At 39.0% G+C, this 23,638-nt stretch overlaps 2 protein-coding genes across 2 annotated transcripts; both read right to left on the reverse strand.

The window, feature by feature from the left end:
* Positions 1-526: 526 nt before the first annotated feature.
* Positions 527-4,800, reverse strand: LOC108278494 (uncharacterized). The gene is made up of 5 exons (XM_017491912.3): positions 4,541-4,800; positions 3,107-3,172; positions 2,866-2,916; positions 2,546-2,678; positions 527-1,392 (listed from the first exon to the last, which is right to left on the reverse strand). Exons 1-5 carry the CDS (start codon positions 4,563-4,565, stop codon positions 1,239-1,241), a joined length of 429 nt encoding a protein of 142 aa, XP_017347401.1. The 5' UTR covers positions 4,566-4,800; the 3' UTR covers positions 527-1,238.
* Positions 4,801-5,535: 735 nt separating this feature from the next.
* On the reverse strand, positions 5,536-20,824 carry rnf121 (ring finger protein 121). The gene is made up of 9 exons (XM_017492817.3): positions 20,676-20,824; positions 18,251-18,288; positions 17,183-17,324; positions 14,987-15,141; positions 14,517-14,624; positions 13,446-13,566; positions 12,199-12,332; positions 8,338-8,439; positions 5,536-6,548 (listed from the first exon to the last, which is right to left on the reverse strand). The coding sequence occupies exons 1-9, from the start codon at positions 20,757-20,759 to the stop codon at positions 6,428-6,430; spliced, it is 1,005 nt and encodes a 334-aa protein (XP_017348306.1). The 5' UTR covers positions 20,760-20,824; the 3' UTR covers positions 5,536-6,427.
* Between the last annotated feature and the right edge of the window lie 2,814 nt (positions 20,825-23,638).

Here is a 23,638-nt window from a genome sequence, read left to right on the forward strand (position 1 = left end):
ATCGGGGACAAGGCGGGGTACACCCTGGACAGGGTCCCAATCCATCGCAGGGCACAATCACATACACACTCACACACACACACACCCATTCATACACTACGGACACTTTGGACACGCCAATCAGCCATGCATGTGTTTGGACTGGGGGAGGAAACCGGAGTACCCGGAGGAAACCCTCACAGCACGGGGAGAACATGCGAACTCCACACACACAGAGCAGCAGGAATTGAACCCCCGACCCTGGTGGTGTGAGGCGAACGTGCTAACCACTAAGCCACCGTGCACCCACAACCCCCCATAAAAATTTTAATAAACATTTTTATTGTAAAATATTTTTTACAATCTTTATTTTATTGTAAATAGAATAATTAGAATGCAGAATCAATCAATCCTAATTCCTTATTTCAAATCTAATTCCAAACTTTTATGATTTGTTATTGCATCGGATCCTGATCCTGAGCTCAGTGGCAGGTCTCTCTGAGAGCGCTAAAATATGTTTTTTGGAACAGAAATGAACTCACAGATATTCATTATTTGATTGTGTTTATTATTACACAATGAACTGATTCGTTTCTACACTCTCATTGAGAATGCAGTGGAAAATAAAGGATAAATAATAAGAAATAAAATAAGGACAATGTTTAAACACACTGTTTACACACACAGACGTTCATGAATACGCAAAACATGGAGGTGTTGAGAGATTTTGATGGTCATTTGGGAGATTTATACATCACATAGACATGGCATACAAAGAGTTTTATAAAATCAGATTGTTTTTGTGTGAATGCATGTACAATTTTCTTTTATAAACAATCCCCTGGAATTTTACACGATTTAAAGAGAAACTCATAAATGATCACTTGAGATTTATAAAGAAAAAAAAACAAGTTTTCAAGTACAGCTGAAACACCCAACTAACAGTCAGGTTTATAAATCGTATATTAATATAAAAATAATACCCAATAATTCAACATTAAACTCCTTCACGCAATATAACTTCTACAATATATGCAGTTTGATGCCAAGTAGATCTGCATCCACAAACAAACTTCCAAAAATCCTTTGGAAATAAAACATTTTAGAGATATGATTACATCCTAAAATACTTCGTAAAGAGGTCTTGGGTATTTTGTTTTTAAAGGACACGCATTCGCTCGTTTAGCTACGGAGATGAACGTATTCCTACATTTCGTGTTGAACACTGGGTCATAAATACTGAGAAGTTACAAACACACTCAGGTCAGTCTAGGAGATGCTTTTATGATTTGAATGTTTTCTTTGGCGAACCCGGCTGGACTCAGAGCGATGCAGGTGAAATTGGTGTCGAAGTCTTTCTGAGAAAGCTTTTTGAACACCGCTGTGGTCTCGATGTACTCTGTCCCGTCCAACCTGCAGATATAACAGCGTCATGTTCAGTCAGACATAAAGTTGTATTTATTTGTGAAGAGCGGTTACGTGAAAATAACCTACGCCGGGATGGCGTGATACGGTCTGACCCGAACTGGATTATTTTCCTAGAACATCACGACAGTCTGCAGTGTTTTATTCCTCTTATACGACAACGATGACAATTTCGCATTGATTAATGAATGACACCATGCTTTTTAACCATTTATAGCTACATTCAACGACGTGGAAAGTCCACGAGACGAGTCAGTTCCTGTTCTCGTTTACGGTATAGCAGCTATAAACTCACTCACTCTCTCTCTCTCTCTCTCTCTCAAGTGAATTAGAGAAAGAAATGACGCAGCTTGTCATGTTACCGAGAAACCGCAAAGAAGCGTAAACTCCTCTGTGGACAATCTGAAGATGTTGGAAAACTTACTGGGACTGGAGACTCCTTCAATAAAATGTTACATAAGTCAGTCCGAACAGGAGTTCATAGATGTTTTCGCGATCAGTGCGGCTTTTTCCAAAATCCGCAGCGTAAACTTTTTTTTTTTTTGAGGAAAACTACTGGAATCGGCAGGAAATAGTTCCGCGCGCGCGATCTCAGCGATGTTGGTCAGTAAACGAGACCTTTTAGCTGAACTCATGTTTGTAACACGTGAACCGAAGACGGATTCGGCTGAACGCACGTTCTGATGATTCCACACGGAGTGTCTCGGCCCAAATCTGCGGAAAGTTTGTAAAGATTTCACGCTCCTCCGAACGTTGTTGGGTTTCCTTGATTTTACGTTCATTTCTGCCATCGCGAAACCTTACAGAAAATTTCACCACGTACATTTTTACTTTACTAAAACAACAACAACATGTTTATCAGTAGGGTTAGACGATGTGGAGCATTTGATGTTCACGTCCCTGTGAACGAGCCGTTACTATAGAAACGATAACGCATTAGAACGAGCGCGTTAATATAAACAAAACTGTGATTTGTGTCACAGCCGGAACTACTGTCGAGCTGCTGTTATAGAAAATGAATCAACACCTTCTGACTCACTATGGTGTAGTAATAACAACAATAATAACAACAATAATAATAATAATAATAATAATAATAATACATTTGTTCTAAAGCTCAGCATGCAGGAAGAGTTCTTACCATTTCACTTTTTTTGTCACACGGATGTTTTTATAGGCCGTCTCTAAAAAGTCTCCATCGGCCAGCCAGTACACCATGATCTCGTCTTTGAGTCCTCCAGGGTTCACTCTGCAGGTGATCCTGTAGCGAGTGCCTAAGAAGTAATTCATCACAGACATGTTGCTTAGGAATATAATTTAGTGCCTTCTTGCCTACTGTAAACAATCTGCTATAGATCAAACCAAAAAATAGAATTGACGCTGAACCAAAGAATGCAGAGTTTGAATGTTATTAGGTTGATCTTGTGTGAAATTGAAGAACAGGACCTAAACACATCTTACCTGAAAACTTCTGCGCCATGTGGATAATCGTCGGCGCGTTCACTTCGGTATCTGCACAATAAAATTGCAGCACGTTAAAACATTTAGAACAATTGTTGAGTTATAAGAATAACCGAGTGCAATGGTTATAAAGGCGTAATATGTAAAGAGAAAGGGAGAGACGGCTCTCGGGGGATTCAAATGATAACGAACGGATTTATCAAGCATTTGGTTTGAGGACTCCAAGTGTACTGGAACGTACTGGAATGAGCTGCTGTGGGAGAACTCTGGAGCAGCATGACAGCACTGATACACACACACAGAGATCCTAAACACACAGAGAACATGGAACACTTTACACACAGGTATCACAACTATACATAAACCTTACACTGAAAATATTAAGATTTAAAAATGTTCTTAACAGCAAATCTCTGGTCAGAAATGATCAGGTGATGTAGTTACACACTGACTGTGTGAAAAGTGAGAGTGTGGACTTCACTGAAATTTCTGGCTCAAAAACCCCCCAAACACTCACACTAACATTTAAAAAGTGAAAGTAAATGTCTGTGATTCTCTCTTGTGGCCATCCAAATAAATAAAAATGTGAGACATGTTAGAGAAGAGTACTGAGAAGTTATTTTCACATCAACATCAGCGCAGTAAAAGTGTTTAAAACAAAAAGCGGTGAATAAAAAGAGGAGAATAGTTAAGTCTAGTCAAATACAGAAGTGAATTAATTACTCCTCTCCGAACAAGACTCTCCACTAAGATTAAAAAAAATAAAAAAATCACAAAAGCAACACAACAGTGACTAATCATTATGAAACTGATCATGATACTCCATGAGTCGAGGTGTTCTTAAAACATTTTGCACAGATCTTCTTTCTATATTTACAAACTTGTATTTGTACGTACAGCTCTTAATAAACACCATCTTTATTATTCATTTCTTAGACTTGAATTGGAACCTAAACAACTCAAAAACAAGTTAATAAATAATGTTAACGTGAATCAAATATTTTTTAATACATGAAATGCATTCAAGAATTTAAAAAAAAGCTCTATGGCTTTAATATATAGTCAAAATGTTCACATGTAAATAAATAATCTGGAGTGAAAAAAATGTGTACATAATATAGGCTATAAAAAAATGTAGGGTGATGTTTAAAATGTCTACGAAGTTTGGGAAATGTCAAAAATGTTATATAACGAGTCCAATAGTTAGATTATGTTTATAAAATGTGTCAAAGTCTGTGGAATTTATTTTAGATTTAAGAGATTCGGCTGAAAAGGTAGCGTTAGACTGGAATACTGTGTGAAAAGACGCCAGACAGAGTGAAGTGATCAGAGTGACATCTAGCGGACACAGGCGAAACTGCAGTTGGGTATCAATAAAAGCCAGAGAACCACTTATAAATAAATAAATAAATAAATAAATAAACAAACAAACAAATAAATCAGGAATTACTTTCACACTTTATTTCCCGCCTCAGTATTTTAATAACCATCCTGAGCTACACACTGCTTTATTTTTGAAAGACTTCATAGCAAAAACACGTCATTTATTTTTAATAGATTTCCGCAACAAACGACAAATATCTCTTCTTTAAATCTAAAACTGATCAGCGCGCGCGCTGTGAGTCAAACAGTAAAACTCGGAGAAAGAAACCATGAATGAATGACCGCGGTTTACCTGTGATGGAGAGAGTCTGGTCCATGGTTCAGGCTTCAGAGCATCTACACGGAGAGGCGCCGAGGGTTTTAAACGCACGCCTCCCCGCGTCACTTCCGCTTATTACGTTCGTTTCCATGGAAACCGTTTGCAGTGTTAAACACAGCCTACGTTTATACATATATTTATATGTCTCAACATATTTTAAACCATATTTAATATAAATGATATATTAATACATCTTAATGTTTTACGGTGGTGGTGGTAGTGGGGGGAGGGGGGGGGGGGCATAGACACTTTACACATTACATCTAAATATTTATATTATATAAAGCAGTGGTTCTCAAAGTGTGCTCCAAAGGTCAATGTGTTTGTTTTTTATATATATATATATATATATATATATATATATATATATATACACACACACACATATATATATACATACACACACACACACACATATACATACACACACACACACACATATATACACACGAGTTAGTTCTTGGGCTTTTTGAATTGTTACTTGAATTGGACAGAACGAGTACAGTAAAGTGTAATAATAATAATAATAATAATAATAATAATAATAGAAACTTCAATACTGTACATGTTTAAATAACATTCACTATTGAATTGATATTAACGCTGATGTTTATTCTGCAGAACCATGGAACATGCAGCACATTGCTGGCTGTGAGGAAATGTGAAAAAGTGTGTTCAGGAATTGTGACCTGATCAGGATCTCCGCCGTGTTATTATATAGCGCTTGTGTAATACTCCAAACAAATTCCACATTAACACCTCAATCTGCGTTGGATTCATTTTACCTGAGAAGGTTCTGGAACGGAGATGAAGATGATGATGATGATGGATTGTAGCTTATATACTGTATACACATGCATCATGTCAATCTGTAGTAATGTAAACTAGGCAGGAATTCTACCTCATCGAACATCTAAATATCATCTAATCCTCCTCTGGTCAAAATTAATCTTCCGCTAACTCAAATCTTTAATAAACATTCTCCTTTAATCACTTTATTTGCCTCAGCAGTCAAGCTTCGAATAAATCTTATAAAGTTTCCAAAAAAATTTACTAGACCTTTTTTAAAAAAAAAAAAAACACAACAGAATACTTTCAACACTAATTCCATCATCCAAATCTTATGACATCTGATTCATCCTAAATGATGAGAAAAATAAAGAAGACGCTTCAACAAGATTATTCAGACACGTGATGTAATGTAATGTACCGTCTTTCAAAATCCCTCAGCAGCCGTCCACGTGGATACGGTGTGAAAGAGAAACTTGAAATGCTTCAGCATCCAGGGACATCCCGAATCCGAATTCCAGGAACGCCGCTGACCCACAGACGAGCGCGTCCGCTCAGAAAAACAAAACATTTCCCGTAGTTTTAGAGATTCTGGTCAGTTCGACTCATTTGAATGAAGAAAAAAAAAAAAGGGAGTAAAAAAAAAACCCAGGATAATTAAACCAGCAATGATGAGAAGTGAAAGAAGGTTTTTGCAACAGATGGAACAGAGAATTTGACTGTAACTGGAAGAGAGTTGACAAAAATAAAGAAAGAAAGAGGGAAAAAAAAGAAGTCTGAGGTCGTAACCTATGGTTAAAATTATTAAGTTTCATTAATAGTTTCTTTAAAAAACAAACAAACAAACAAACAAACAAATCAAATAAGGTACACGTCAAAAACAAATCCAGACCTCTAGTAGATTTCTCTTCCCCCACCTCCTTTAAATACACATATGCACAGTGTGTGTGCCAGTATACAGTACATTACACACTTTTGGTGATTAAAAGTTCCAGTCCCAGGGTCCTTTTTAAACCTCACACAGACTGCGTATAGTCTCTCTCCCTTCTCTTTCTGGGATGGGTGTGGCGGTCACTCCAGACCCAGGATGTAGTTGATGCCCTGCACTAGTCCGATTATGACGGGTTGCCAGGCTACGAGATAGCGAAGCCAGTCCAGTAGCTGTCCGTACATGACGTGAGGCCTCTCCCACCTTTCGGTCGCCGGTTAAGGACACAAACTTGCCAGGAATGACTTCATGACGAATCAACTTCGCTAATTTGCGCAAATAAATCAGCTGTTTATTTTTTTTTTTAAATTTTATTTCTTTTTTTAAAATGCAGTGCAGTTACAGGTCTTGAGCTCCAGTTAACATTCACATCAAACATCAATGTGATCCGGCACGGGTTCTTCTGTATTGGTCCTGGTGTGGAGATGCTTTTCTGCTTAGCACAGTTTTACAGAGTGGCTACTTGACCTGCCGTAGCCTTACCGTCCACTCTTCAGCACATAAAACAGGAAATTTTTTTTTTTGGCCACCATACTGTATAAACTCTAGTGTTATGTGTGAAAACCACCAGAGATCAGCTTCCTGAAACTTGCACCCGCAGCACGCTGGAAGTCACCGAGATGTTTCCCTCATACTGATGTCGGATGTGAACATTCAGGTCTGAAGCTCGTGACCTGTATGACTGGCTGATTGGATAACTGCACAGGTGTTCCTATTAAAGTGGCCAGATTGAGCTTTTTTTTTTTTTTTTTTTTTTTTTAAAGCAACGTTTTTAAGTTTGTCATTTCTATATTTACATTACATTTATAACTTGTAATAAATGTTTCTCTCCGTTTCTCGATCCCAGTTTTTGTCAAATGTAAAACAACAAACGGTCGAAATTGGTCACGTTCACATTTTCAGGTGACGGACCACACAAAACTGTGACGCCCTCACGGACGAGACACAACCACCTGCAAATTAATCATAAAAAAAAATCTAATGAAAGAAGAAGTAATCAGTTTCTCACTTTTTTTTTTATAACCGTGAGATTCTACGAAATATTAGAAGTAACTAATATTTCTGTTTCAGTTCGAGTCACTTTCTAATGAAACCGGGGGATGACTCGACTCGAACTTGAAAACTCCAACCACGATAACTGGAGAGGAAGTTTTCCCAAGTTGGTGATTAATGACGGTTACCAGCTCATGTGGAATTTCTTATCAGATGCCAACCTCTCCAAACCATTGTTAGGGGGAACAATAAGTATTTCAAAGCATTGTAGCATTTCCTATAAAATCATCTACATCGCTATAAAACCTTCCGAACACACAGTGCTGTGTACAGGGAAGGGAAAGCCCAGGGTTTACCCTTACAAGCCTTTCCACAAATAGTAAGAGGGTCAGTCACGGTCATGACACAGCAGTAATAAACAGGGAAGTCAGTGTCAGAGACCGAGAGTCAAAAATAAAATAATAATATCTGCGTATCACTTATATTACACGAGGTAATAATAATACTAATAAACATTTAAACTTAAGCCTACACTCCCTCCTCTAAAATATTAACTTCCACTTCATGTCGAATCAGGATTGGCTGCACGCGTTAAAATAAACACACTTCCCCGAAGCACGCCTTTTGGTGGTTGTTTTTTGTCGATGAAATAATACGCTCGCGTTATTCTACCACACTAGCGGCGCTAACACTGCTGCATCTGCACCAACCAGCTGGTACACTGGAGAACACAGCGTTCAAAAAGATGTTCGAGCTACAGATAGCTAAGCGACTGAAGCCACACCCACCCTCGAGAGTTGCTATGTTTGTAGTAGTCTACGCCAAATTAGGAATCAAGTTAAAACAGAAAGAAAGTCTCACTGAACTCAGCAGCCAACTGATTTCATTCTAGCGTTCAAGTCTGATTATTACACCAGAGACCTGTGTAGCCAACCACACACACACACACACACACACACACACACACACACACACACACACACACACACAAAAAGGATACGGATTACTGAACATCCTCTTCAGGTCCACCTTTTCTTTGCAGTATGGGCATGTCTGTTTCTTACCCACAATGCACCACCCTCGTATGCAGAACTCGTGGAATCTGGGAGAAAAAGTCAAGGAAAGAATACTGCTATGCTTGAGACATGAGCACATAAATATTTAGATCTGTGAAACTGTACAGTGAGCGATCTGGATTTATGTACAGGTGAGCAAAGAAATCTAAACAATCCAATGGATTTAAAAGAAAAAAAAAAAGGGACTGAAATGGATATTTCTGATATTTTCAGGCCACGTCAGACATCAAGGAAAGAGACATGAACGTCCAGCGACTCTAGTACAATCAGGAGAAACGATTTTACCTTTAGGAATAAAATAGTCGATGTAATGTTATTCAATTGCGAATCTGTTTTTAGAGGATTTAAACCGAACATGGTGAACAAATTATATTATAGAATTCAGGCAGTTTTACTGGGGTTATCTCACACAGTGTAGCGAGTAATAATCTGGAAAAACCTTTGTAATATCACAGTCTAAACCTGGATTTAAAGAGAAGCAAATCAGTAAATGAATCACATGAAAATGTATCACTTGAATATGAATCTCATGAAGATGAATCACATGTAAACGAATCATAGGTAAATGAATCACATGTAAATGAACCATATGAAAATGAATAAATAAATTAAAGAGAAATAAAATAGTCTTGGAGGTATTCTCTTTTCAATTTTAAGCTTCATCACATCTTTGGATAATTCATATATTTGTTCAAATCTTCACGATCGTCCAATTAATCGCTCCCTGCAAACTTATCTGCCCCGCCTTCTGGAGGCGTGTCTTGCTCTACTCTAGCAGCTCGTTAGCAGTAAACATGGTTCGTTGGTGTGGATTTGGCGGAGCATCTTTTCACACACGCACGCGTCCCGTTTTCCACCATCGCTCAGTTTGAAATAAACACTGATTGGAGTTTGTACGAGGTGGCTATTATGCGAGACGCTTTTCAGAGGTGTTTCACCAACATGGTGTGAAAATTCTTTATTCAATTCAATTCAATTTTATTTGTATGGTGCTTTTTATTCTTCGAGTGTCTGGGATTCTCCATCAGTAACGGTCAGAAAAGGTTCTCGCTAAGCTCTTCACTGTTCTCCAGATTTAGCTAGCTCTCAGTCACATTTGCTCAGATTAGCCGGGGGAATGAATTCACAGCTAAAGAAAAAAAAAAAAAAGTAATTTTATGAGCAAAAAAAACCCCATAACCACTAGCAGATTTATACAAAATGCAGTTTAAGGACGACTTCTCTGAGAATTATTTACTGCAGGAGGTGACAATCCGTTGTGCTGCCCTTATTTATAGTGGGAAAAAAATCAGTACTGCTTTCACTGCTTTTCAAGTACTGCAATACTTCGCTTCAGTGAACGATGACATCATCAACACCCAAACGAAGAACCGCAGATACCAAACAAAAGCTTCGCCCACGAGGTAACGAGGTGGAACAATTCAGTGGACAATGGGTGTGTGTGCGAATATTAAAAGGTCAGCCAACGTCCATTGTAAAAATAAAACAAAATGTAATAAAGAACCGAAACGTCACAGAATGTAGAAATGTGGAAGTGAGTTAAAAACAGAAAAGCGTGCGTCATGGTTTCAAGAAGAACAGAAGCATGACCATGAGGCATTCCGCCGGTCTGGACGGATTACACGGTCTTCACAAAGACCATATGAACACCTATGGACGAATTTGGACCGCTAAGTAAGTAAGAGTTCTTCACCACCACAATCATCATCATCATCATCATCATCATCATCATCATCACCACCAATAAAACACCTACTGAGGCTAAATCCTTTGAAATGATGGTGCTCCAGGGGAGTTCCAAGAATCTGCATGACTCTGTTCTGGTGATCAGACTGACCCAGTACTTACTTTACAGTAAACTGCCCTTTGTGGGAAGGTGCGTAAATACACGTCTGAGGCTCAAAAGAGTAACCCACACTTATTTCCGTGTTTCCTTCCATGGTAGAAGAATAAAAGGTCAGGCACAGGACCGACACACATGTTCAAACCACTAATCAGTCACTAATCAACTTGTGATGAGGAAGTAGGAGAAGTTCCGCTTTCTCTCTACGTTAGTTTGCTGCGACTATTTCGTTTTCCCTCTCACGATCAATATAGCATAGTGTGCGACGCCGGTTTGGTTTCCATGTCACATGTACAGACATGTCCACAGTTTGCAGACTGCTGTACCGCCCTGTTTGAACCAGAACATTGGGGTAGACGTATCAGGCGCTGCAGTACTGAGCTGGATGCTGATGATAATATCCGTCTACGACAAAAATATGTTAAACTGGGAATTTAATTATAATCATTATGTACATATACAGGATACGAGATCTGTTTTAATCCTGATTACGGATTACAGCTCACAGAAATCAAAAATCCGGTATCTCAAAATATTAATGCTAAGATGTGTTGAGCAGAATGCCTGATGGATTTTTTATTTTTATCTTCAGATCAACACATGCTGGCATCCTTAAGGTCCCTGGTAATAAGTAGTTCAGTGAAACTGCTTTTAGTGTCCATACTCCCAGGATGTGGAACTCGCTCACTCCCTTGCGCAAATCCATCACTCAATTTACAACCCCCATTCCAAAAAAGTTGGGACACTGTGTAAAATGTAAATAAATGCGCAAAAAAAAAAAAAAAAAAAAAAAAAAAAAAAAGAAAAGAAAAGAAAACAAAACAAAACAATGATTCGCAAATCTCAAACCCGTATGTTATTAAGAAGTTGGGACGGTGCGACAAAGCCCTGATTTCTCCATCTGGGGATTAATAAAGTATTATTTTATCTTATCTTAACGAAAGGCTGGAAAAGTAAGTGTTAGTAAAAAGAAACAGCTGGAGGTTATTTGGGAACAGGTCAGTGAGATGATCGGGTATAAAAAGAGTGTCTTAGAGAGGCATCCAGCTCCATCGTCCAGCGGTTTCTTTTTTAGTAACCTTTCCAGCTTTTTGTTGCCCCCGTCCAGACTTTTCTGAGACGTGTCGCAAGCCGTCGATTTCAAATTGACCTGATCATTTCCTCAGTTTAAACATTCCAGATGTTTTCCATGACCTATTCTGAATAACATACAGGTTTATGAGATTCATAAATCATTGCATTGTTTTTATTTATATTTTACACAGCGTCCCAACTTTTTTAGTATTGGGGTTGTAATTAAAAAGCATTTACTTACCTTGGCTTTTAATTTGTCTTCTACTTCCTTGTTCTTGCCGGGTTTTATGTGTGGGTGGGGGTAATGTCATTAGTCCTGGAGTACTCATATGTTTGACATGATGATTTTCCCACATGACTGGAAAGACTACGCTCTTCCTTGTGAAGGAAACAAGATGTAGAAATACCACCAGGCGTGGTACATCTGAAATTACATACTGGCAAAGACTGAGTTACTGTATATGCCGTGTGTGCGCGTGGGAAAGTAGTATTTTGGTTCTTCTTCAAAATACAGATATTCCAGGAAGCCCTCACGCATCTCAAACCAAAACCAACATGAAACCAAACCAGAGGTTAAAAAAAATAAATAAATAAATAAAAAAGTCTCAGAACAATAATAAAAAAAACCACTGTGCCAGAGAAATGACACTAGTGAGGTTTTTTAGGCAAGTCACTGAGTTCCTATTTGAGCGCACGGGTACAGCGTACACACACAGTCACGAGATGTATGATGCGTACGCATGGGACTTCTATTTAACATGATGCGTAAGCGTTCTTCTCTCCGAGCTGGCACTGATCATCAGATCGGTTAATGTTATTTATGTTATTTAACGATTAATGTTAAACGGTGATTAGTGTGAAAGGATACACATGGTTGCAGGAGAGCCTGTAGGTGTTCTCCATGATTCCCTCTTCGTCCACGCTCACCAGGATGGGCTGACCGCACACGGCGCAGATGCTGTCCGAGAGGTGTTTAGTGGGCATTCCGGATGCACTGTAATACTGAGAACACCGTCACAAAGGATTAAAAGTAACAAGATGACGCATTTAGCTTCCTCCGAGACACGTGAAGCCAGACAAGAACATCTTGGACGAAAGCACCATCTACTGTCTTCCCCGTACACGACCACTAGGGATGTCACGAGAACCGATACTTCGGTACCAACATTCTTAAAATGTGACGGTACGTGTTTTTCTGCAGTAGCGCTGGATTGTAAAGGAGGTACCGAGGTTGCAATTCTTCTGGACCTGAAGGGGGCAGCAAATACGCGCAGGTGTTTTCGGCAGTCCACAAGTGGTGAAGAAGAACACCTATAAGCACACGGGAAAAACTACAGAGGATTAGCTCTGCCCCAACTCGTTGAGAGGAAATGTGGTATGGAATATGGAAATACTTCGCATTCAAATTGATGCTTTGAAGCCGGTGTGCAACCGATGCTATCGTTCATTTCAAACAAAGCGAGGAAACACCTGGAATTTGGCAAAGCACCTGAAAGACGGTCCTATATTATGTTTGTTTGAGGAAGCGGACATTGTGGCGTGAAACCAGCTAACGTTATGCTCCATGTAATGTTAGCGATAGCCAGTTATTTGACGCTAACGCATTGCGATGTTATAAACTACCTCCGAATGTTCCACCATGCATCGCCATTCAGCCCGGGTCCTGTCAGATAAATGTAGCCTCATGTCAATAATAATTATTCACATGTTCATGCTTTTAATAAATCGTTTTGGCCTGCCACCATATCAGTGAATTTAAACTAATGCTTGCATTCAGAGTATAAGGTGTGTGTGTGTGTGTGTGTGAGAGAGAGTGTGTGCTTTTTTTATTGCACACCGTGGTATCGACTTTGGTATCGAGTATCGTGTACTTTTGGTGGTATCGGTACCGACTACTAGATTTTTGGTATCGTGACACCCCTAATGACCACACAGACAATCACAATTGGCTAGTAACTGAAACTGGAGAAAAAGAGTACGCCCGTCTCATCCATCCAAACATCAGAGCAGATTTTCACTCTAGAGCACTATAGATATCGCTGCATCTTCATCGGGAATCGAACTCGCGATCTCCCGACTTTCACATTCGATGAAGAACCTACAGGAAATACTCACCCCTACTGTAGAAGCCATGAAGTCTGCACACATCTCTGCAAAATCCCTGCCTAGGACGCCGTAATAGAGCCCGTAAAACAGCATGGAGACGCCAAAATCCATGGAATCTTCCGGCTTTATTCTGAGCAAGAAACGCGTTTCAATTCGGAAAAAAAACCAAACAAAAGTATAAACACTTTAAATTTAAAATAAATAAATAAATCCAACACAGTGATCAATATTTTCTTGGTGACACCGATGTATTTTTTTCTTCTTCGTACATTTATGCCTAATGATCCAGTATAAAGCGCTAACTTAAATATAACAAACCAGACTCTATTAACGTAACACACAATTAAATTGATAATATTTTAAAAAAATCCCAGCACATATGACCTTGTTATTATACGATACCTATAAAACCTGACTCACAGAAATTGTTCTTGGTCACGAGGTGCACCACTTGTGCCAAATTAGGTTATTTCCATCAAAAGTAGGTGACATGGGAGTATTTTGAATTTGGGGGTTAACCACGCGTACACAAGATGGCCGCCACACGCACGGTATCCTGCAGGTGTCTGGCGCATTACTCGTGCAGATCCTCACACATTAATGCTACACGTATACGAACATTAACCGGATCGACTATTACTGATATCGTTTGAATTTTAAAAAAACCTCTCACGTAACATTCAAAGGTCCGTCTCTGTTTTGGTACCGTTCTTCCGGATGTTCTAGATCAGTAAATACTTCCGAACGTAAGGTTCATGACAACAATCACGACGACAGAGGAGTAGTTTTAAAGGGGGACGGAGCTCGTCTGGGTGTTTGACATGTCACAGCTCGACTCGGAAACCCGACGGACCGGGGCGTCTGGGCTCGGACCGGAGCGGCCGTCTGGAGCGGATTTAATCCTCCGGCAAATGTGTGAACAATATGGCTGCCTTACTTTTAAAGTGAAGAGCTGTATTATTAAAGCTAGCAAGTTAAGAATGAGTTTGATAATGTCATATAATTTATTTATTTTTTACATGAAGAAAGAAAATCGTACCATCAAACTCCGACATCGATGTCACCGAGTGTACAACTCACCTAAATATCAAATTGAGTCCAAACAGTGTGAACATGACTACACTGTATCCCACAATGCCTGTCGTGTAGCTGATCTTGTACAAGAGGAGAAACCATTTGTAAACCAATCTACAGAGAGAGAGAGAGAGAGAGAGAGAGAGAGAGAGAGGGAGAGAGAGAGATATGAGCACATGGATATTTACAGAAGGATGAAAGGTGGATTATCATTTACAGAAATGTCAACAAGTAGTGTTTACAAACAGCTGACTAACAGTAACTACGAACTTCTGAGTCATAAGTCACATGTCACCAAGTCACTAAAATCACATCACAGTGACAGGACAGTTCATGGGAATAAAACATACAAAAGGTCAAAAGGCAAAAATACTCCCATAATAATCTTTTTATATGCCCTTTTGGAAGCTCCGCCCCCATCCTTCCTCTCCCCTCCCCCATTCCTGGCGTTCTGGACCAGACTCTTGATAAATTACCTCGGCGTCGTGCATTCCAGAGGTTTGCGAGTGGCACGGAACGTGATGAAAGCGGTGACGATAGAGAAGATGGACCACGTCACCAAGAATCTCCACCAGTGCAGCTTCGTGGTGAAGTAAAGAGGCACCACCCACATCTGGAACAGGGTCACCAACTGCAGAACAGCCAGAATGTTAGCGTCTTTCTAAATGCTAAACGTTCATAAAGGTTTGGAAGGAGAAGTAACGTAAGAAACCTTAATAACCTTCAACCTTAATAACCTTCTATTTTATTGCAATATAATAACGTCATACTCGGGATGAGTCACTCACTTTCACGTCACCAAATAACGTAATCATTTTAAGTCTATTTTAAGACCTCAACTAGGTGCGATACTTCTCTATTTAAGAGGAACACACAAATTACAGACTATCTTAGTGAGTGTTACTAATATCTATACTTTAGTGTCTATTTTTCTTTCAAAACCTATCCGTAACTGGAGCAGTTTTACCGTCACGACAGTTTAAGTTTGGTTTTATTACATAATTCCAGACACCTTGGTGCTCTGAATATTTGTGAAACCAAAGTTTATCCTGTAGAACTGATCAGATTTGCTGTAATAAAAGTTGAGCAACTGATGTAACCATAGATCATAGAAGTTACACAACATCTGAGAATGACGTTATGTTGAGAGATCCATCAGAGACACACGTTTGCAAAGGTAATGTCTCCACCTAGTGGTAAAGCACAGTATACACCCATCAGCCGTAACATTGAAACCAGCGACAGGCGGATAACGTTGATTATCTCATTACAGCGGCACCTGTCGAGGGGTGGGATATATTAGGGATATATTAAGTGAACAGTCGGGTCTGGAAGTTGACGTGTTGGAAGCAGGAAAAATGGGCAAGCGTAAGGATCTGAGTGACTTTGACAAGGGCCAGATTGTGATGTCTAGACGTCTGGGTCAGAGCGTCTCCAGAACAGCAGGTGTTGTGGGGTGTTCCCGGTATGCAGGGGTTAAACCCTACCAAAAGTGCTCCAAGGAAGGAGAACCGGTGACCCGGAGAGAGGGTCATGGGCCCCCAAGTCTCGATGATACGCATGTGGAGCGAATGCTGACCCGTCTGGTCCGATCCCACAGAAGATCTACTGCAGCACAAACTGCTGAAAAGGTTCTTGCTGGATCTGATGGAAAGGAGTCAGAACACACAGAGCATCACAGCTTGCTGCGATGGAGCTGCGTAGCTGCAGAGCGGTCAGAGTGCTCATGCTGACCCCCTGTGCACCACCGAAATCTCCTACGACGGGACCATGAGCATCAGACCTGGACCATGGAGCAATGACAGAAGGTCCAATGGCCTGGTCTGATGGATCACTTTTTGTTTTATGGGAAGAAGGCAGGTATGACACTCTGGGCAACGTTCTGCTGGGAAACCTTGTAACAATCCAATAACATGTGGATGTTATTTTGACATCTGTACCACCTACCTAAACACTGCTGCAGACCGAGTACACCCCTTTCTAGTAACGGTGTTCCCTAATGGTGGCTAATGGTCTCTTTCAGCAGGATAACGCTCCCTGACACATTACAAAGCCGGTTCAGGAACGCTTTGAGGAACATGACAAAGAGTTTAAGGTGTTGACTCGGCTTCCGAATTCCCCAGATCTCGATCCGATCGAGTGTCTGCAGGATGTGCCGGACAAACGAGTCTGATCCACAGAGGCCCCGCCTTGTAAATGACAGGAATTACAGGATCTGCCGCTGACATCTCGGTGCCAGAAACCACAGCACAGCTTCAGAGGTCTTGTGGAGTCCGTGCCTCGACGGGTCAGAGCGGTTCTGGAGGCACAAGGAGAGAGGGACCTACACAATATTGGGCAGGTGGTTTTAATGTTTTGGCTGATCGGGGTATGTTGGAGTCTGGCGTCATTTCTGTTCACAATTCACCAAACTCAGAGCCCGAGCGCTCACGAGGTCCCGGAAAAAACCCCACAAGTGTGAGAACGAGCTTATAAAACTCTCTGGTTTGTGTCAGGCTGAACTGCGAATCAGGTTACTGAGCTAAAATTGTCAAAAACGTCCTCAAAGACACTGATTGAATCCTTACGTGACAGGTTTGGTGGTGTTCCTAAGGTGAGGTGAGGCGAGAGAACGCCACGTGATGGACGTTTGTGCCCTGGGATCGTTATCAGACTGTGCAGAGCGTACTCACGTTGTAGGACTTGGCGTGCCGCTGTTTCCACTGCACCAGGACAAGCTGAGCTACGACGAGCGTGACGATGAGGATGAGCACCATCTCGGCGTGCATGGCTTCGTGCCCTTTGTGTTTGGCGTGCATTCTCGCATGTTCCAGTCTGTCGAACAAACACAAAAAGAGCCCTTCAGGACCCAACCTTGCCTTTACTACGTTTCAGAATCACAGAATTCGCCAATTTGACGTTCGTTGTCAAAACGTTAGCGATCATTTCAAGCTCTGAAGACAGGAAAAGAGTTGATTCTTATTAAAATCGAGTCCAGATTAATCTTCATCACAGGCTGTGCTGTATCTGAACATCGACACACGTATGCACAGCCGCGGGAGCCGGAAATCGTACGAGCGCGTCCGCAGACGAGACGGAAATATCAAGACCAGAATTAATTCATAACGGCTTTGACAGAAATGAAGTTATCAAGCGGAGGAGAGAAACAGCAAATAAAATTATTGATGAATAATATTAGTGATGGATAAGGAGTTAAATAGTAGATCTGTTCTTTCAACCTAACGCTATTTGGTAAACAACATATTTGGTTCATAAAGCGTATACATGTACTGAAAGGAAATATTTACCCAGCATTCCAGTTCTACATGTTTGCTAGCCCATGTTTACCATATGTAAACATACACATACATAAATAACGAGTCACGCCGTAGTCCTGTGTATATTTTGGGATCAACAATCCGCCATTTTAACCTGTGCACCTGCAATATCCTCAAATATCGCTTTTTAAAAATTCCTAATCAAAAGTGACGTAAAATTCAGTGATGGATTATTATTAGCAGGTGTTATTATTATTATTATTATTATTATTATTATTAATATTATTAACAACAGGTGTTATAACTACACGATCGTAATTAGCATTAGTAACGTGCTCGCGATACAAAGCCGTGTCTGATCGGACTTTATAAGAGCGTCAGATCGGATAAGAGACGGAATCATACGCCAAATTTGTCTATATTTATTAAGAAATTATTATATTTTATTACAAAAAAAAAAAAAGAAGAAAAGAAAAAACAAACCTCCACTTCTCCTCCGCTGAAAGGTGCGAGAGGTCGACCTGGAGAAGGAAATTACATTCTGGTCAAGAAATAAAACAGAGAATTTACAGTCACGCATTTATGCAGTATTTATTTATTTATAAATGTCTCATGTCTGAACAGTATTAGTGGTAACCTTCTTCGAAATTTTATTTAAAAAAAATTTAAATAAAAAAAAAAAAGTGTTAAATAATAAATAAATAAAAATAACAGGATTTATTTAACTATGTCAAACGTTTTTCCCCGCATTCTTGCTTTTATTTTTTTTAAAAGCTGAGATATTCCATGGAACATCACATGACCACTCTTTAAACATAATTCACACAATTTTTTCACCAACGTCACCGTCTGAAAACGTGAAAAATCTTAAACTAATCTCATCAGTTAGTCAATATCTTGAACTCTAATTGTTTATTCAGAGCTCGGATTGAGTCAAAATCAGTAAATATAGTAGTTTAAGCACTTTTAAGTTTATGAAAGTGGGGTCTATAAGCCACTATCATCCATCTGTACTTTTCTCCCATTTGTGTTGTCTTCTGTGGTGACGTGTGAGCCTTTAGACGGAGAGAAAACAAGCCTGTCTTCATGTCTGATAAATTTCCAGTGGCTGGGAATAATAAATATTCCGGGGAGGGGGGCACGGGGGAGAGACCATGAGCCTCATCCCATATAAAACATTTTTAAAATTACAAAACATTATATCTCTTCAGTGGAGTAAAAGAAGAAAAACTGATGATGAGGCCAGAATTAAATTAGTTAAATTAACAAATAATTAAAATAAATGAACAAAATCTGCAGCAACAAGGCTGCGTGATCCGACATGGAACAATCCAGCCGTGTTGGAGTTACACTTCCAGTTATAAACGTAATATAAATATTCTATAATAAAAACATATGCCCGTAATCCCCAGAAAAACTTCTGGATCCTCCGTGCTGTAATATTTTACGTATTTTCGTGACATCTCTGTAGAGTTTTGTTCTACGCTGCTTTCTTCATTTTACGTATCGGTGTAGGACGCGGCCACACATGGCATCACACTTCCCTTTATGAATGCAATAAATAAATTAATTATTCTGTAATATTATCTTATACGCCCATAATTTCCATTATTACGACTTTTAACCTCGTGTGACACGATTCCAAACTGTCTCATGTTATTCATTATAGATTTATTACGACTGGGATTGATTAAAAACCCCGGACCACTTCCTACGGAGGACTATGATTAGACAGGATGATCAGAAAAATAAAGAAGATAACAATTGTCCTATTTTTGCCCGACTAATGTAGCAATCACTCAATAAACAAATACAAATACAAATATATATATATATATATATATATATATATATATATATATATATATATATATATATATATATATATATATATATATATACACATACACACACATATACACACACAGAGAGAGATTTGCTCAAATTGTCAGCAATTAAAAATTAATTAAAAGCAAAAAATTGAAATAAAAGAATTGTTTTAAAAAAACAGTTCAATGATTTACAGAAGGTTTACAATTTTTTGTATTTTATACTTTGAACATTTCATTTTATTTATAGAAAAATTTAAACCAATGTACCACTGAAAAGGAGAAAACTAAACAAAAATATCAATTCTTAAAGATGTTTAGATAAGATATAAAGATTTGTTCACAATACAGTAAGTTATTTTTTTTTAAAAACTTAATTTTAGAAAATCTATTTTAAAAATATAAAAGATATTTTAAATAGACATTTTAAATTAAATATATATAAATAAAATTACACATCTGTAACTTATTTTACAATTTCTAAAGATTAAGCATCACCAAATCAGTCGTCAGTTTGTAAAAAAATAATAATAATTTTTACCACGATATTAAAAAAAGAAAGGTATTGTGATATCATTTTTCACAATATCGATATTATATCCTCATATCGCCCAGCTCTACAATAATCCAAATCTCAATAGTAACGAATATTCGGCATTGTTTGCATATTTGCTTTAGCTTTAATATCAGTATTTTTAATATGGTAAATAAGATTAAATCTTACAGTGAAATAAATAAATTATTTGCTTAAATACTTAAATCAGAGCGCTGAGCTAATCACAGGGAGCCATCTGGCTGAGCACCATTTCACACAGCGAGTCCCAAATCCCTTCCTGCTCCCTACCTCGGTGCCCTACAGACACTGTGGGAAAATATGGCTTCCGCACTCTAGTGCGCTACGTGTCTGATGGAGAGCAATTTGGGACACAGCCTCTCGCCTGTCGAATCGCCAATCAGAGCTGTTAGCATTTAGCTCTGTTAGCGCTGTTCCTTCAAGAACTCGGAGCTCGGTACACATCTAGCGTCTCACTCCGAGAAACACGGAGAGTCCGAAAGTAAAACCGCGGAGCTGTCGTTACCTGAGCGGCTTCGTTGTCGTGTCCGTGTCCGTGATCGTGGTCGTGTTCGACGCCGTCAACCTCCACCTCAAACACCCCCGCCATCTTAGGGAGCGCTGACACAATCCGACTGTTCGGGCAACTTCCGGGTGATGCGAGCCACAAGCCAATCAGAATGCAGCATCCGGGTTCTTTTTCCGTTTTTAAGCAAATCGAGCGAGCCGTGTGGACATTTTTAGGGGTCCAAGCACCGACGCTGTTCAAATGCTATTGCTTTATTAGCATTCATTCATTCATTCATTCATTCATTCATTCATTCATTCAGACAAGCCTGATAATAAAACCTACTTTTGTGAACTACTCCTAGGATCTTTGGTCTGGCTTCACAAGTCTGGTGTCAAATGCGTGAGAGCAGAGTGTGAACCTTAATAGTTATCAAAAATGTTGGATTTGAAAACAATATGACTGCCACGTGTCAATCAATTTAGTGCTTTGGGAATTAAGCCTTTTATTCTGACCACAACCAGACAGTTATTGTTTCTGAGTTTAGTCTTTGTTTAGACTTTGTTGATGCTGAAGAAGCAAAAGTCTAAGGATCCCTTAACCTTCAGACTAATGATTTGCAATTTCTGCACACAATGCTTGAAAAGAAACACATATAACGAAGTTGAAAAGGTAGAAAGTGGGTCTATGAATTAGTTAATGGGCTATTAATTGCTATTAAAGTGGTGCTTAAACAGATACATAGCAGACAAATATACATATAGACAGTTTTATTTTGTACACGCATACCAACTTAATCTTCACCTATCATCGTTCCCTGTTAACCAAATCTGTCACCACCTAATAACACAGTTTAAGTCACTAACCAAAGTAAGTATACAAACTGAAGCAATGATAAAAATACAAAAACAATGAACCTTTCTTTAAAAAAAATCCCTAAATCCTCTGACCAAGTATACGGCTGTGCCATCTGTCTATTAAATAAATGCCAGTCCTTCACGCTGAAAAAGAAGGATCAAAATATTCTGCCAGTAGTTTGGCACTGTGACTCAAAAAGTTGTCTTTTATCTGACATCTGAAAGCTGACAACTGTCCCAACTGCCGTACAATACTGATAATGCTCTTACACAAGAGGGCTGAATGGAAGACCTTGTTAAATAATATTATTATGTTTTTCATTATAATGTCTTATATTTGATCAAATATATTCTTATACATCTCATGTTACCTTTTGCCTTTTCTTATACATTGACATGGGAGAAGATGTGCAATGGGCAATGCTGGTGTATAGGTGATATTGCACAAGGATACGTCTTTGTAACTGTAAGTGACGAGTCAACTTAATGCTTCACATGGTATTCATGAGGTGCCATAAGTTTCTGCTACACTATGGATCACACTGAAGTTTGAACAAATGGTTTGACTTAATATCCGCAGCAGTAGTGCACAAGTCATTTCTTCCCCATTTGTTTATTAACTTTTATTGCATGCCTAAATGGATTAAAAGTTATTTGCCAGATTAAGATGCTCCTAAACAAATTGTTATAAAGTATGAGTTGGTAACTTATCAACAAAGGCTGTACTATCGTTTCTAATATGATGCCTTTAAAATGGAAAAATATTTTCACCGAAATATTTCAGAGAATTTTTTTTTTACCCTGGTTTACACTAAATGTCTAATATTCTGTTCTGTTGAAATATGCCTCAACTGTTAAAATATTTTGAAAGCTTTACAAATAACTCTCCTGTTTCTGTAACTTTGGCTTATAGTGTACATGACTGCTCACTGTCATAAACCCATACAAGGAAATAAACAGTAATCATTTTGACTCCAGATCAGGAGAGGGTAAAGACAGACTGGTGATCTGATCTATATTATATATACGTACTTTAGATAATGCCTCTCTGAGGGCCATGTTGGAATGTTCCCAAGTCAAAGTACTGTAGAACTCCTCAGCATTAGTTCACCTCATCATACCCTTTCCATACCATCGTGCTCTTTGCCTGACAAGGCAATTCACATTCTCTGTCAAAACATATTTGACAGTTGGGGTCTAACTCTAAAATCACCAGATACCAAATGTACAACAGTTTTGTCTTTCTGCCATCACAAAATAAACTGTTTTAAACCTTAAGTAACGTAGTCACGGAGGGTGTGTACATTTGTCGCTCTACATTAATGGTGGGGATCCTTATAGACTGTGGAACAGAAATGTACTCAGTGTGTCACCACCGATTAATTTCACATTGCAGTACAACCATTTTTCTTTTTTACCATTATGGACGAAACACGCCTTTCTTTTAAAACATCATCTTTAAATGTTTTTCTACCTCCTAAAAAAAACCCTCGGCCTTAAGACACGATCTTTGGAGTTGTTGATGCCCTGCTCAGGCTTAAACAACAACGTCTTTACAATATCTTCATTAATAAATTGTCAAACTAACATCTTGGGTTTTTTTTCTTGGAGCAGAAGTCAGGTCCTCTCTCATTTCAGCAGGTCCTCTTGCTGGTGAATACACAGCATTCCTCTAGGGGTATTAGGATTTCTCGGAGCAGACACTGTGACAGATAGTTACAGAGATTCTTCTGTGTTTTAACTACAACGTCTTAACCATTATTTAAACACTGAGACTCACGACTCTCTCCTTAACTCGTTAACATAAACACATTTGTAAGCATTCTGGTCAGCAAAACCCCCAGAAATCAGACGTCTCTCTCTCAAACAGACCGACAACTGCCAGGAAAGATCACACATTCAGATCAAACAGTGTTACAGAGGGCCTAAATGTACACGACTTGACTGTCAGCCAGTGGGGACATGGGATGTCAAAGCATAGACAAAATCGCATGTATTTAGCGGCAGTTCTGTATAATTATCCGTGTTGGCGAACCATTTTCCAAAAACTTGTTTATAGTTGAAACAAAACGCACGATTCTTTTAAACGGCACTTTTAAACGTTTTCCCTCCTAAAGGTTTATG

Source organism: Ictalurus punctatus, chromosome 18, assembly GCF_001660625.3.
Source record: "Ictalurus punctatus breed USDA103 chromosome 18, Coco_2.0, whole genome shotgun sequence".
NCBI lineage: Eukaryota > Metazoa > Chordata > Actinopteri > Siluriformes > Ictaluridae > Ictalurus > Ictalurus punctatus.